Raw genomic sequence first — 17,251 nt, 5'->3', positions numbered from 1 at the left:
GGGTATGGGTGTGAAATCAGACACCTGAAAAAGCACAGAACTGAACTATTTTATACTATAAAGCCATTAAATGGTTTAGCATTTTAAGCCAGGTTAACCTATTGAAGACTTCACTAATAGCCTTAATAAAGCAGCACAGACAGCACCATCTTGTAATGGCTCTAACACAGACAAGTTTCCCCCCTTTACCAATACACTACCATCTTGAAATACCAAAATACAAAAGGATTCACAATTGAAGTAACAGAATTAAAGCACAATAAAAGCACAGAATTCAAAAATTATAGCCTAGAAATGGATAAACCAGCACTTATATGTATATTTGAATAGCTGAGACTAGTATTAGCAATAACAGTACTTTCATGACAAATCACAGTTTTAATGATTGTTTTAATCAATCACACTTAATCAAGCCAGAAGGAAAAAAAATGCTTGATCATTACTCAGCCTGCCACTTCAATGAGTGTTTTCTCTCCCTCTGTGGCACAGAAAATCACTGCACTCGTTCAACTAAAGTTTCTTGTATTAATATACTGACATGAATTCTGCAAAAACTTAATATCACCCTTATGATTGTCTCCATTTCTGTATTCAAAATACAGAATTTAGAATTGCAAAACAAGCTTCTTCTATGCCTGTAAACAATTAAAAGGGCTGGTTTCCACTTTAATATCATTCATTCTATATTTAGTAAATATTTTTCTGCAATACAGGGACAGCTGAAGTTTTTCAGTTAAGTTACCTATGAATTAGTGCAAGCCATATGTATCATAGGGAGCATTCAGTAGCTAATTGACTGCTGCCACTTCAAACTAGTAAATGAGAACATATCCATACAGGAACCACTACAAAAATATGGTAGTCCAATTTTTTCGTGGACAGTTCATTCCCAGCTTCACATTGAAAATGTTCTTTGAAAAGCATACCCAAACTTGGTGGCAATATCATAGACCTGCTTCTCATGCTGAAGAACCTTCTCTCTGTCACCCTCAAAGAGCAAGGTAGCTACACACAGTATGTTGGGATCAAATCCTTTGAACTGCAAAGAGAGACAAACTTGCCATTAGTCACAGTCTATGTGGCAGAATACAAGGAACAGGTTTTTACTTTTCAAATACATCGCATATGCCCTAGTCAGTAAGCATTGCTGCAATTAAGAGGAATAATTAGGATAAAAGTCTTTCAAAAATTTACTCCCAAAATACTTAAGTTTTGCCTTGACAGGACAGGTCATTATTTATCTGTCACCTCATTCCTCCTGTTAAAAGGCAGGATAGGCACAACAGCTGTCTACCTATGCTGTAGAAAAAAAAAAGGTCTTAAATGCTTTAATCAACAGAGACATTTATATTGAATCAACTACTCCTATCAGCTATAAAAGCAGGATGAAAACTATGACCATCAGGAATGTGGAGGGAAGGAAATACTTCTGGGCTATCTCAACCAGAATATGTATTCCTTAACAAAAGAAATCCCAAGACACATGTTATTTCCCACTTCAATAGTCCAAGAAAAAGCAACAGAATCAACATTGGTCCCTGTCTTCCAGAAGTACGCTCACTCCTGGAAGACAATTTTCTACATTTGAATACCCATATTTGCAGTAACAGGCATTAATCTCTTATACAGGTATGGCCAGTGGCAACAGCTCTCTTGGAATAACTCCTCAAACACAATCTCATTTAAATTAAACCACATTTAGAACTTCAAGTTCTTGCACTGTAGTATTAGTTACACTCAAACTCAGCTGCATTAGAAGCAGTTTACCAAAAAATCTTGAATTTTATGAATAGCATGCAAAATTCAAACCAATATTAAAAACCCCCAAATTACCTTTGTGATGTAGAACTTTTTCAGTCCATCCAAAAACGATGTAAAAATGGAAGCAACTTGTGGTTTAAGAGCATGACCTTTGGCAAAAAAGCAGAAAAAGGCATATTAAGGCAAACAGCTCTTAAGATTCGTACTTTAAGGGACAAATAAAAAATAGCTTGGTAGTCAAAATTACTAGAATTTCTCAGAGCATTTTGATTATCAAAATTAAAGAGAATTCTCTCTACTCATTTCGAACATGATTTAGGAAAAGATTTCATTAATTTTTTTAAGACATATGTACAACTGTGCACAAATATTTAACACTTTAATTAAGGCTGCCTAAGTTTAGATTTCACAAGCCTATGGCATGTGGAAAATTTTTAAGAGAGCGCTTCATTAGTTTTTACACCACAAAACTAAGAAAATTCAGGGACTTTTTTTTTTAAAGTTACACCAAAACCACTGAAACAAACAGCCAAAAATGGTGAAAGTTAGGAGTTAAGTATTTTTTCCCTAACTTGTGCGAAGTTTTCTACATAAAGCTAGTTATTGCTTCCTTAATGACAAACGGGGAACTAAAATTACCAGGATATATAAATGGTGTCTTGGAGCCTGTTAAATTAACATTTCTGCCTCAGGACTGGGTTTAATTGAGATGAAAGTCTTTTACTGTTTGTTCCATTGTTTTCAGTCACAAAAAACTTCGGAACTCTCATTACTGCTTCACTTTAGCAGCCTGGCATCTGGCCTACATGCTGTGAGCCCAATTCATAAAAAGTTATGCACCATTTACATGATACTTCCTTCTAAAATACTTCACAAAGCATTTCCTCCTGAATAACACATCAGCTTCAACAACTGACTGCTCTTTTTTCCTCTTAAGCAAAGAGGGAGTCTCTCTGCAGATACAAACCCCAAGGAGGACACCTACAAGCACACTTCAGTAAGCACAGAGAAATCGTGAAAAGACATTAATTTATTAAACCACAATCTAAAAAATTACTTAACTAGAATCTCTACCCCTTTACAGCAAAATAGAGGAAGTGATTCCAGAATTTCAATCTCACCAATAGACTAAATGTCAAGAAATGAAACAACAGAAAACCCACTTCATTTATAGGCAGAGCATGGCTCTTTACTGACTCAAGTAGCTGACAGTATTTCCTCAAAGACAGGCTTCTGTTTCCGAAAATCACATTCGGCACTGTCTGGAGATTGAGCTCTGGGTTCACTGCCCTCTAGATTTGAGCAAAAGAATTACTACCCAAAACAGACTTAAGCTACTAAAAAGCCCTTGGAAACATGATGCTCCACAATGATCTACATACTTACCAAACTGAAACTGTGCATTGTCAACAAGGCGAATTGATGCAGGAGCACATCTCTTGGAGGCAAAGTTAGGGGAGTAAGAGGAAGGAAGAATAAAAAATTGTGTACATAGTTGGTTTTAAAATTCATTACAATCAAATTTTCATTTCAAAATAGCTTATAAGAAAGCACACTTTGATACCAGAGACCTCTGGCCATCACCATCATTGAAACACGGTGACTATAAGCTTGTTTTCACTGGAATAACAACACCTACTAGGTATGTCTAGATATAATGCATTGAGAATTTTCAGTTTAATCTCAAGCCAACACAGTAATAGTCCAAAAACATTGATTTTCACACTTTGAGTGTTCTTCTAAAATGGCATATGCACTAAAGATAGCACATTTGTTTAGTACATCAAGTTTATGTTTCTGTGTAATCAGAGATACACACATAATAAAAATCCATTGAAACGTTTAGTTGTTGAAGGTCATCTTGGCATGCAGCTGAGCACTACACAGCTGCTCACTGAGCCCCCTCCCCAGTGGGACAGGGAAGAAAAATTAGAAGGGCAAAAGCTGAAAAACCCATGGGTTGAGATGAAGACAGCTCAGTAAGCAAAATGGTGAAAAAAAACCCACAAAAGCACAATGCAAAAAGCAATCAATTACCATCAGCTGACCAATATACAGCCAGTTTTCAAGCAATGGCAACCTCTATGAAACACCCCCCTCTATTTTATTTATGATCATGATGTTATATGGTATCTGCCTTTAGTCAGTTTGGGTCAGTTGTCCCAAGTGTGTACCCTCCCAGCCTCTTATCTGCTCCAACACACTTGGCGGTAGGAAGAGAGGGAGAAACAGAAAAAGCGTTGACACTGTGTGCACATTATTTAGCAATAACTAAAACACTAGGGTGTTAACACTCTTTTGGTTGCAAGTACAAAAGCTAACACCACACATGCTGCTATGAAAAGAGTTGACTTCACCCTGGCTAGACCCAGTACACTCATGCTCTGCTGTCAGACCGCAATCAAAATCTGAACTTGGGTCTAATCTAGATTCTGCACTGTAGAGGAATCTGAAAAAAGTGTAAGAACAGCTGCCTTCTTTGGTAAGTTTCTGGTCGTGTATATGCCTACATCATATACTAACTGATGGCCATGTCCAGTCATACTGAAATGTATGGCCAGAGGAATATGACAAAAATCTGAATTTTAGGCTCGTCATCATCTAATCACATGGATATGGAAGTACTGCTCTTTCACTTCATTTGACATGTTCACTCCTCACAGTATCATTAATATGTATCTGGTCACACAAGAGGAAGAAAACATGAAGAACTAAGGGAGCTCACCAGGCAGGTAGACAGAAGGCTGTGGGAGTGGTTTTAAATGAGACTAACCCACCCACAACCTACAGGCTGATTATTCTTACATTAAAGTGGACTGATACATAAAAGAGCTTTTCAGACAGCAATCATTGTAATTACTACTCTGATGTGAGGGGCAACAGAAGAGAATAAGTAGTTCAGGCTCAAGTAAGCAGAGAAACAGCAGCAGCAGCAACAGAAGCTTAGAAATGGAGCAACATTAAGTGGCAAATAGTGCCTCCTTTTTTCCACTCTAACTAAACCCATAGACAGGGAAAACACATGAGTTCCTTAACTGGTTTTAAATGTTGATCAGCCATATGATTAAGCATTCCCAAAAAGTCTGCTTAGGTACCTTTAAAAGGAAGGACAAGCACTAGCAGTAGAAGCACGACAGAAAAACTGGCAAGTGCTGCTGACTAGCATATACATGTCATTCACATACCAGTTTGAACATCTGGCTTGGAACATTAAGCCATTAATTTAGACCAATCACTAGAAAAAATGTAAAGCTGTGTTTAGTTTGGCATTAATTAAAACATTTCTGAAATTATTTCCCCAATTCAAGGTACACTCTACCATTCATATATATAATTTGGTATGTTTTGCACAGAACAGAGGAAAGTTAGTCAGTGGAGAAAGAGGTTAGCCAGATTAAAATTTGTTTGGATGCACAGCCTTGAGGAAAAGTACAACAGAACTTTGAAATCAAAGTACTTCACTACCTGAAGGCATCTGCCTGCACTATTCTCTATTTAAATACTACGGTGTAAGCACAATTCCACTTGGAAATATCCATCATACCTGTCCATGTCACTGTGCTCCAGGCAGTGATTTCTAAATACAGGCTATAACCTTCCATTGCATTCCTTTTGCTCCTTTACCACTTCAAAGCCACGAATTCACCTGCCTTTTACCTGTATGCTGCAACTCAATTCCTTTAAACACTGGTCCCTTTTACATAGTCCTAATTAATCTAAGGGTAAAGTTCTCAGCTGAAGGAGATACAAAGCTGAATTTTTCAGGCTGCAATATGAAAATAACTCCCACTGAAACAAGCCATTAAAAGCATTGTCCATGTTTTGGCTCAGAATACCAAGCAAACTTCTAACATACTCAATCCTCAACTGAGTGATTGCCAAAATCCTCATGGACCATATCCTGCATTTCATGGATGCTTATGAGATTCCGACCTTGAATTCCTGGTTAACAACTGCCAGAAATACTGAAGCATCAATATACCCCTACTGCTAGAATCCATGAGTCCTCGAGTGAAGTCAACTCCAGCTTTTCTTTACCTGCTTTGCCACTTCCCTCAAGCAGGCCACCCCTCGCTCAAAGTTGGGGAAGACCACAGAGCCGTACTTCTGGTATTCAGGGACTGGGCGAATCTTTATCGTAACTTCAGTAACCACTCCAAGGGTTCCTTCAGGAGAGGAGAAAAACTGAGCAAAATGTTCCAAGATGAACTGCTTGCAAGCTACTCAACTTAACATGTACCAGAATGTTGTAAGTTAACATAAATCAGAAATCCCAAAAATTCAGTTGGCAATAGCAGGTGATTTATTCCTTATTTCTTACATGGTGAATTCTCACAATATATTCTCTAAATCGTGCTCTTTGTTACTAGACTAGTAGGCTGACTCCACAGGTCCAATGCCACCCATCAACACACTGGAAGCCACAGCATTAAAGACACTCAAATAATCAAGCATTATGCAAGCTGAATTAAGATGCAGTGTGTGAAATTACTCTGTTTATACCTTCAGATCCCATAATGAAGTGATGGATATCAGGTCCTGTTGACATGCGAGGTACTTGACAGTTTTTTTCTACTATTCCTCTAGGAGTTACCATTTTTATATGAATCACCTGTTTAAACAAAGTGCAATGACTATCAATATTAGCATTAAGCACAGATTTTTATTGCATTTATTTTCCACATAACACATTAAGTTTGATACAGTTTGGCTTTATAGGTTTTGGACATTGTGTAGGCAGCCCCAAGAACCTGAGAACTATTACCAACCATTATTTTGACACAGCATGGTTTCCCCACACAACAGATAGTTTCCATTCTATGACAAATCATATAAACTGGTGGCTACATCCAGGCAATACCAGTTAAAACTGTTTTGCTTCTCAGTGTAGAACTTCACAGATAGAACTTTATACACACCAGGATTTTAATCCAGAATATACATTGTACTACAGAGGGAAAAAGTGAGGGTTTAAGCTTTGCTTAAGTTTTGCTTTAGAACTGCTGCTTGATGAAGCTACTATAATTCAGTCATTGATTGCTACAGAAATATTTCAATTAGGAGGAAAAACAGAAGTAGTGAAATACTTTGTGAAATAGATTATCAATATAAAAGCTGCCATAAGACTGACACGTGTAGGACTAGAAGGTTGTTTTTTTAAAAAATATTTTTCAATGTTATTGTTTCCAGCTTCATTCAGGTCCATGCAATAGAGCTCACATTTGGGTTTTTTTAATCCTCTATTCAATTCAATCCTCTATTTTATATCTTATACCAAGGAAGGGCAGAGTTTGAGCTTTGCTTTAGTGATGCCTTTAAATGAAGCAAAATTACTGAATTTCAGCTAATGGCTTTAAAACTTTCAAGCAAAGGTAGTTAAGTAATTTTCACTCTATGCAATTTATGAAGCGTTGATTCTGCAGTAAGTGGATTTTAGGCAGCTTATATAACACACTGTTTCAAGATATAAAGTTCCTCAAAAGGCAAACACTTCCTTGAAACATTCTCACCGTGCTATTTTGAAACTCATGAACTGCTCTGAATCAATTTTCAATCCTATTTCCTTCTAATGAAAATTTCAGAAGCTGTTTTAGCCTGAAGTTATGCTTCCATAATAGAGAAGCCTTCAGCCTCACAACTCCCAGAACAAGCAAAACTGTACCATTCAGGCAGCAGGGGAGTGATGACACTTTGTAAGTGCTACGAGTTTTACTTCAGCCAGGTCTATAAATAAAAACGGAGTAGTTCCTGCCAGCCTCAGTCACTGACAGTGAAGTGTCACACCTGTGCACAGAACAAATATGTCTAAACTATGAGCTGATGAAAAAGCCTGAGGTAACATGGATACATTACCTAGAGTGTGCTGCAGGAAAGAAGGAAAAAATTCACACATGGAAGGGTTAAACAAATTATGAGAGAAAGCTGGAAGTTTGAAGCAAAAAGGCAGGCGAAGTCTGAGCAGCAATAATTTATCTTCAATATATTCAATGTATTTGTTGTTACAGAAAACATAGACTTTAAAATCAAAAAGTATGCTTAAAAGTATTATTTGAGTTAATATAAAGTTGAACCATTTTAATGACTAAAACAAATTCAGGAGTAGAACACTGCCATTCCCAGTCCACTGCTTCTTTCCTCTGGATTCCTACAAACCATGTGGTGGCACTAGATCTCACCACTGCGCACCCACATGCTCAATTAGATCAGCCTACTGATTTAACAAATACTGCTAGCCATGGGCATGTAGGAAGGTGGGGAGCTGCTTGCTGTCAGACAGTTCAGCTACACATCTTCAGGTACACACAACAGGTAGGAGAGAACGTGGGACTCCTGGAAGTTTGACAGGATGATTACACAGGATGAGTATAGAGTCCAAAATGGTAGAAGACAGCACCAGAGTCAAGACAGAGTAACAATTCCTTAAGCTAGTTAGAGAGTGTTGAAATGAGAATTAATTTTATGTCAGTGATAAGGATTACTGGTACTAATACCAAAAACAAGGAAACAAGCATGTCAGTCAAGATTTGATGCCAAACCTGTATTACGCAAAGAAACACTACTTACTCTCCCACTGAGAGTTCTTATAATAAGTTAAATATCTGAAATGATAATAAGTATTAAAACTGCTTACCAGATCTTCAATGTTTCCATAGATGTTTTTTTTCATGCCTGATGCTCGTGTTGCTACCCATCCTCCTAGTGAACTGAATTCCATGGAGTCTGGTTCATGGCCTGTACAGAAGCCACTTTCAGCAAGCTAAAGAAAAGAAAAAATAAAATACATCCTACAGGTCCTGCATTAACTTAGCAGTCTAAATTCAATATTCTATTCCTATTTGGTTTGTTTGGGTTGTTTTTTTTTAAATAAGTATCCTGATCACACACCCATTTATGAAACTTTTATCTTGGATTTGTACGTGACACGCAAATTGATTCTGCTTCTACTGTGCACACCTGTGCTACATATCACCCTATAATACTCCTCCCCAGCATTTTAAAACTGAGAACTCTATTGTTCAAAACAAGGTGCAAATTCACATACATCTGCAAAAAGAAGTTATAACTTAGGTAACTGCCAACTTTGCACAAATGCTGCCAATAAATAAGGCACTTAATCTCTTGTTCCTTCTATCCTAATGTGATATGCAGCAGGTCTGCAGAAAAATTGAGCAAATTGCCTGTACTTAATTCTCTCAAGGAGAGATGTGTTTTAATATACAGCCACCTGCTTGGGCTTCCTGTATGCAACATTGTCAACTACTTGTGATGCAGATCATGCATTCCTGTACATTAAATAGTCACTTGTTTCTCATTCTTCTGTATTAACTTGGCCTTGCCATCTGCACAGCACCTGAGGTTGACAGGATGCCCTCAGAATTACAACACCAAAGCTGTCAAACAGCAAGAATTAAAGGCCAAGCAGTCTCACATTAAGTGATAACTGCATTAGTGCATTTGAGATAATCAGTTTGCACTGACCAACTGATAACAATCATGTTCAACAGCTGTATTTAAGTATACCATGTAACATGGATCATTAACTATGTTCTGTTGTACACAGTGGTTCTAACTTAAAGGCTGAAAGTCACTTCTACATCCTGTCTACAGCGATTAATTTAGCTCATGGTTTTCTCTGTACCACAGGAACTTGTGGCTTTGTATGTTTACTGGTCATATATTAGGAAGGGTGGGTTCATAACCATTGCATGTAATTCTTACCAGCTGTATGAAAACACACAAGAATTAAGAATTAATTCAATGATTTGGACAAGATATAAACAAAACCTAAGAAAAATATTTTAAAAATACTAGAAACTTAACCAGACAAAAATACCTGTTTTTCCAGATCTTGTCCAACAATGCCAGCTTCTACACAAGCTGTTAAGTTTTTTTCATCTATCCAGAGAATCCGATTCTGTTGAAAAGCCAATCAAAACTAAGAATGAGTGTTTAAGATTTCTGTTTACTTCCTTCCCTAATGCTATAGGATCAACATGCTTAGTCATACAATTTACTATTGATACCACTCCAGTTATTACACCAGTGGAAGCTGAGGCTCTTCACTCCCTAAAGCTGCTACACAATAGGTTTCAATTTATAAAGTCACCATTACAAGAGACTAACACATATAACTGTCAATTTATACCAGGGATGTTTACAGAATAAAAAGCAAAAAAGCCAGAAAGAATTAAATCAAAACTCTTACAGGAGTCTCCCACTCACTAAGTACGGGCTAACTAATTATTCAAAGTGAACTACTTCAGCTGCTTCAGTTTCAACATAAACTGCTTAACTCATCTAAGATACCTATATAAATCAGTTTTTATGCAATATGGACCCTATATATAAGATAAAGATAACTATTAAGCGTTTATTAAAATAGTAAAGCTTCAGCAATCATCTTAACTGCTCTGAGACACCTATGTTTTAACTTTGACAATGCTTCCTTTCACCTAAATTTTCTTATTTTCTCTCTTCATTAATGATTACAAGAACTGGCTGGCAGTCATTCAAGACACATGAAAACTGGTTCATTTTCTGACTCAATCCTTATTTCCACATCTAGCTGACAAAAAAGCAAGATAGTAAGAATTAACCACATTTCCTTGCCACACCTACACCTGACAGAAGTCAAAGCTGTGGGCTATAAATCAAGGAGTTCAAATGAAGTCCTGAGTCACTAGTGTACTTGTTGGATTTCATTCTGATAGACACCTGAAGAGCTTCCTTCAACATACAAGTACCACCACTGCAGGAAAAAATCACTTTGTTTAACTAAAGAACCACTGAGTGCAGAAAACTGAGCCAAACCCCAGCTCTTACCTTCAAGGCTAAAGGAGTTTAATAAGCTCAGCAAGCAGATGAAGGCAGTAGAGCCTTACATCAAAGATACAGAGCTTTTTCTGAAGCATCTCATTACCAAGTAGCCATAAATCTATCATTTTAAAAGTACAAAGCTCTATATAATGAAAAGATGAAAACTAGCAATAAATTTTACAGAACTTCATTTCTAGACTGCCATAAAACTATGAACTTCACATTCTCAAGATGCTATCTACACAAAAACCCCAGTTATTTCTTGGAAGTTTACCCTTCAAGTTGATTTATATATATTAGGTCACCTTATTAATAATCTTTGCTTTAAGTAATTTGAAGTCTAGTGCAAAAACTAGTGACATTTGCAATAACAACTTCCTCCTAGCCTTTCATTTATCCTCAATACAAATTCCAATATAAAAGAAGAGGAGCTTTCTCTGAGTTTGATCACTTGAAGCTGCTATAAGGCTTAACAGTGATTTTTTTTTTTTAATTGAATACATACATGTCATATTAGTACAGGACTAATATCAGAAAAACAAACTGAACGAGTACCAGTTTAATATCATAGTGCTGATTAATACTTCCATCCCTACTTTATTCTGGAAAAGAAAGAAATGCCATTCTGTAGTGATGACCCAAGTAACTGTAGGATGATTGAAAAAAAATTAAACTTTAAGAGATCATACCATTTGTGATGTATCCAGGGAGACAATTGTTCTTTTTTCTTCTTCAGGACATTCAAGGGCACTAGAGACACTTGTCCCTCCTGCAAATATAGGAATGATATTTTGTGATCATAAAATTCTCAGGTAGCTTTTCTTCCAATAGAATGCCTCTCTCCCTCCTTTCTGATACAGAACTGAATAAAGAAAGATCACTGAAGTTAACTGAGTGATTAGTATCTTAAGGCTGCCCCCTTCTCCAGACCAGGTTTCACAAAATCAAGGCAGCTGTGGAGCTGAACAATGCTTTAGCAGCACTCCATAACAAACATGACATTCTGTGACCATCTCAGCTGCTTCTGTTAAGCCCAGCACAGAACTTGAAAACAAAGAAGGGTAAGAAATTACAAAGCTATTCAAGAAACAGAGAGCTATAGTTTCTGTATATTCTTTAGCTATCACTATGGAACAACCTACAAACTTGGAATAAGAAGTCTCCCTAGTACAGGAACATAATACTCATCTGAAAGAAAAAATAAACTGAGGGCTTTAAGTATAAAAAAAGGGTAAAATCAAGCATCAGACATAGAAATGGTTTCTCATGTATCTTTAGAGGATGTCGCAGAACAGCCCCCAAGAAACTATTTCCCAAGACTGCCACAGCCATAGGGAAAGAGGGGTTAGGATACTCAAGATCCACAGCAGGCTATGAGAAGAAAAGATAATGGCAAGTACAGAGAAAGTGCCAGCTAATACAACACTCTGCAAGAGCAGTGAGGTCCATCACCTTTTGTTTCCAGTGATGGAAAAGGTGGCACTTCCCTTAAATACCAAGCGCTACTGTAATAACTTCACAAGCTGATTGCAATTTACTAGAAACAAACTTGGAAAACAACCTGAAGATCTTTCTGTATCCTGGACAGTGAACAAGAAATAGTCAATATTGCTGCTTTCAGGTCTACTGGTTTACTACTATCAGTTAAAATGTGACTTTTAGCAGTTTTGCAGTCCTTCAAACGCATCTGGCAAGGGTAATAGTGTTTAGTGAGGAACCAGCTCACCAAGTTTGCTATCGTCTTCAAGTGAAATGTTCATTTTCTTAAATAGTTAATGCCCTTTTGCAAGGGCTGTACTACAGCATAAGCAAGTACCAAGTAAATCACACAGATTTATACCACATAATTAAGAGTTCTTGACAAAAACCTTATCACAGAAAGTGCTCATGAAAGCCAAAACCCCATGTTTCCTAAGCTCTGTGTTAAAACAAGGTAGCTCACAGCTCTACTTCAGCAGGCTTAGAGAAGACATCCACAGTGAAAACTGGAAGTCCTTTATGCATTCTTTAGGCTGAGGAGGACACAGATTGTACAGGCCTTTAGCTGTACTCTGTATCTGGAACACTTCCTGAAAACCCCTTGCCACAGGAGTTTCTACTGAACAACATCTACAAGGAAATTAGAATAATTTTGCAGTAGCGTTTGACCACAAGCGTCTCTGAAACTTTGAATTTCAACAGTGGAACAAAAACCCCTAATTTATGCACATGGTGGGAACAGACCACAAGTAATGAAGAACATATATTTAAACTGAAGTAGAAGACATTTTCACGAATAACCTTAAACAGTTAACGATGCTTCATAATTTCGCTTACCACCAAACGGTATTATGCAGAGATTGTGTTTGCAGGCTAATTCCACAATTTTAACTACATCTTCATGGCAAACTAAAAAAGAACAAACAGTTAAAAAATAGACTTTGTGCTTGGTACTGTTATTTGTGCTTATTACTAAATACTGCAGTCTCATTAAGCAGCAGCCCCTTTTCCAACACCAGCAAGGAAGACATTTCAAAGTTAGGCACTAAATAAGAGGTCGCAAGTATCAGTTATACATTTTAGACCTCAAAAAATTCTACATTTGAAGAACTAACTGCAGTTTTAGTCTCTTGCTCTACTCATGGATTGAGACCTCCTGCAAATTCTCAGGGCAAGATGGGCCACCAAACAGTTAACAATTCATCTAGGTATCTTGGAGAACAAATCACATGTAAAGCTTTTATTGAAAACAGGCTGTCCAATTTACTTTAAGTGAGAAATAAGTCTCTTCTGAGAGATGAACAGCACACTTCTTTCTTCCTGACTGACATTCAGTTTCAGAAGAGGAGTTGCTGATGAAGTCTAGTTTTTCAGAATGCTTTCTGTACCTAATCAAAGCAGGAGGTGGAAATGCTTGTGCACAGCCAAGTAAAAGGATCAAAAAAGAGATCAAATACATTGCATACATGAGTTTGTACAAACAGCAAAGAATGAGCAGGACTAAACAAATAGTTTCCAAACTTCAGCTACTTTGCTCTTGTCATACAGAGATGTTGTAAATGAAGGTAGTCAATCATTTTGTTTCAGCTTTTGGAACTACACAAAATAGAAGTTGTGGCAACTACTGTTCACAGTCACCAGTGCTGTCAAGCACCTGGTCTCAAGTAATGAATTTCATCTTATAGTGCCTCTTTTCATGCTTCCCATATGTGATTTTTTTCATCTAAATAAAGGAGGCAAAACTGAGTAGGACTAAGTTTTTATAAGAAATTTTTGGGCTTTAATGCAGTGCAGCTATCAAAGTTATAAAAGGTAACAAAAGAGTTGGAATCATACAACTGAACAAAAATTGACATTTACTTAGATCAAATGACCTTTTTATTTACACTGAAGAATGGCACACGGAGTAGTTCCTAGTGACCAGAGGGCACATGACTCAAGTGAAAAAAAAGCAAAAAAGCATTTGTATCCTTTTACTAGACAGAAACAAGCAGGCCTAGCCTATACTCAGATTGCACTGCTCTTTCTTCCAGTCACTGATCTTTTGTAAAGTGTTCTGACAGGAGTTACAGATGTTACTCTTTTTTTTTTTTCACTAAAGTACAGCATATAAAAAAACAGAAATTCTTCAATACAAACATATCACTAGCCTTCTAGCATCATGTATGCCTTCAGAACCCAAAATTGAGACTGCCATTTTTGACAACTACCCTTGCTGAAACCACACATTCACATTACACAGTGGTTACTTAAGTGTTGAATTCATCAGTCAACATAAACTTCAGCTATTATCTATCTATATATCTATATAATATATATATCTATATATCTATCAGCTTATCTAATAATAAATTGACTTTCCCACAAAATGATAGGATTTCACAGACACAACCTGCAGTCCAGAGGCTAAACAAACATGACTACCATTCATGAGAAAATTCCTTCAGTTTCTGTAAAGATGAGTGAAGTCAGTGAACCAAGAGACAGTTTTCCCCCAACCAGAAAGCACAAGAGTTTAGTAAACAATGGCCTCCCAGCCCAGAAGGCAGAAGAAGACAATAAACACTTACCAGGCCATACAACTATATCAGGAATTCGCTTAAACATTCCTTCCCTGAGTACAAATATCTCGTGTAGGCAGTGACCTGGAACACAAACAATAAGTTACCAAGGCCAAACAAGAAAGTGTCGAAAGCAGCACAAGTTATACAAATGAAGTTCTCTTACCATGAGCTCTGAATACCCTATCTTCTGCATCCTGGGAATATGAGATTTTAGTGGCTCTAAGATCCTGAAGAAAGTCTTCATTTACAATGGATGGAGGTACATCATTAACATTTAAGGATGCCTACAATACAAAAAAATACATTAAAGATAGGTTCACCCTTACAGTATTTCTATACAACACAAATAAGAAAAACAGGCTAACACTGACTGATACCCAAACACATCTATTCCAGATCAGAAAGACATCAGTTCTCCTTCACATCTTCAAACCACCAATCCAGCTTATTCTACTCTGCACACAAGAAGCTTTATTTCAGTAGCACATTCTTACCTTTCTTTCTCCTGATAAATATGAAGAAATACATGAGCTTATGAATGCATACTGAACAAATTCTCTTTTTAAGCCTTCCCAAGGTACCAGAATACATACTAAAGCCGCTGCAAATTCTCCTACTTAGGGTTCTGTTTTCACTAACACACTTCCCCTTCTCCTGTCATGTCCTTAGAGTTAAATCCAAAATGGACCTAAAGCCTAATCAGAATCCAGTGCTCGGCAAAACTACATCATGACTAATGGAACATAACTGGCACACATATAAGAAAGACCTCACCTATAAGAAAGATTCCATAAAACCCATGTTTGAGCCACATACATACAGGTGTCCCCATCTAAAATCCTAAAGAACACCTGGGAAAGGTGTTCTACTTTCCAAGAAGCTACACAGGACATTGTGACTTACCAACAGACCTTAAATCACGATCAAGAAACCAGAGGGAAAACCTCTGCTTAAGATTTTCTAACAGCCCATTCTTCAACATATGTCTTGTCTAGTACTCTTACAGCTTTTCAAAGAGTAGACCCAACCACTTAACTCTCTTTTCTGAACTCCACTTCCAATTAATAGGCACATAAAAATAGTTTAAAAGTAGTTAATATGTCAACTTTTTAAACACACTCAGAGAACAAGAATTCTTTACAAGATCCAGATTAAAAAAAATATTTTCCAGACATGAAGTGCAAGACTCTTATGTGCTTTGAAGATTCCAAAAATACCATGCCTCTTTTCCTCCTTAAAAATGGAGCAAATACGGGTAATCTCTCTAAAGGAATGTGTCTTCTATTACAAATGGCCTCTAATTAAAGAGTTCTTTAATTAGATAAAAAGCTTGTCTGATGACTAAAATGTAATTTCTTGACTTCAAGTCTTACTGCAAAAGAAAATGTTGGTCAAGAGTCTTATTTCCTGTTAATAAAGTCCCTCATGTCTGAGAGCAGAACTGGAAGTTTTTTTACCACAATATCTTTTATTTTAAATACACTTTTAAAAGTCATGGATTGAACAAAAATTAGTTAAAAGAGTGGAATGCTTTCACACTTCTTCCATGCAAGCCTTGTTGGAAAATGAACTGACATCAACCCAAAGAGAAGAATGCACTTGCCCTTCTGCTACAAAGCTCTCAGGAAAGATGCCAGAAAGAACTTATTTACAACCCTACCTCAAAAAGTATTGTGCAGTAATGTCCCACCTAGTCAAAGAAATGTAAGACATCTCTTTGACAAGTCCTACCTATGCTTCTTGACATATGCAAACTTGGAAAAAGACAAAATGGAAATCACTGTGGTTTCATCTTCTGAAGTTAGCCTTCTACAAAAAGTATACTCACAACAAAGTTTTCTTTCCTAGAACAGAGTTTTGCCTATTCTTTGCTCTACATAACCTTCAGAGCAGCTGATACTTTTTGCCAATATATGGCAAAAACAGCAGCAATCTATTCTGAATGGGTTGAGTATAAAAGTTGTGAGATATGATGAAGGAAGGATTTAAACTTATCAGGAAAGTTCTATCATTGTGATGGAATGTCCACCTTACAAAAACTATATAAGGTTATGGAGAAATTAAGAGTACTGACATGAATAATTCAGAAAGAAATAGCTGCATGAGATTTTCATTAACAATAGCTGACATCATTCACAGCTTCAAGTGGATAGCCAAAAGTTTGGGTTAGAATTTTCATGTGGAACATATAACATAATGAAAATGCAGTTTTAACAGTGATTTGACTTCTGGAAGAGCTTATGTGCCAGCCTGACTTGCTTTAAGAATAATGCTGCAATTACTGAAATAAGGTGTCAGACAGCTAAAAAAACACCTTTTCCCTCCAATATATTAACCTTGTCATCTACAAACACAGAAGCTGAAATTAAGAGTTGTTAGGTGAGACGCACTCCACTACTGAGACACCTTGATTTTAGGAGCCAGTGACAGTAAACATGATGTAAATCTGGTCCTGAACTGCTGCTCTTACTATTCTGCTATTAATGCACATTCACAAAGTGCTGTTTGCTAGCCCAAAGACCTCTGATAGCAACACAGGGAACATAAGAAACAAGTAGGTACCAAATAAAGATCTTCAAATAATTTGTTTCAAGAAAAACCCTTGCTAGCTGTGTTTACATTTTAGACTT

The 17,251-nt window shown here is 36.9% G+C and overlaps 1 protein-coding gene across 1 annotated transcript in view; it reads right to left on the bottom strand.

Annotated features, from left to right (window-relative positions):
• Nucleotides 1-17,251, bottom strand: part of AGPS (alkylglycerone phosphate synthase) — a 49,966-nt gene that overhangs the window by 15,901 nt on the left and 16,814 nt on the right. The window contains exons 4-14 of the mRNA XM_041403739.1: nucleotides 14,785-14,905; nucleotides 14,628-14,702; nucleotides 12,895-12,966; nucleotides 11,268-11,347; nucleotides 9,596-9,676; nucleotides 8,393-8,518; nucleotides 6,265-6,373; nucleotides 5,800-5,927; nucleotides 3,148-3,199; nucleotides 1,834-1,910; nucleotides 927-1,039 (exon numbers count right to left, since the gene is read on the bottom strand). Of these exons, the coding sequence (XP_041259673.1) occupies nucleotides 927-1,039; nucleotides 1,834-1,910; nucleotides 3,148-3,199; nucleotides 5,800-5,927; nucleotides 6,265-6,373; nucleotides 8,393-8,518; nucleotides 9,596-9,676; nucleotides 11,268-11,347; nucleotides 12,895-12,966; nucleotides 14,628-14,702; nucleotides 14,785-14,905 (1,034 nt within the window). The remainder of the gene's footprint in view (nucleotides 1-926; nucleotides 1,040-1,833; nucleotides 1,911-3,147; nucleotides 3,200-5,799; nucleotides 5,928-6,264; nucleotides 6,374-8,392; nucleotides 8,519-9,595; nucleotides 9,677-11,267; nucleotides 11,348-12,894; nucleotides 12,967-14,627; nucleotides 14,703-14,784; nucleotides 14,906-17,251) is intronic.

The sequence above is a fragment of the Onychostruthus taczanowskii genome, unplaced genomic scaffold, assembly GCF_017590055.1.
Source record: "Onychostruthus taczanowskii isolate IOZ18803 unplaced genomic scaffold, ASM1759005v1 scaffold20, whole genome shotgun sequence".
NCBI lineage: Eukaryota > Metazoa > Chordata > Aves > Passeriformes > Passeridae > Onychostruthus > Onychostruthus taczanowskii.
Note: the sequence above shows the minus strand (reverse complement) of the source record. Positions and strands in the feature narration are given on the sequence as shown.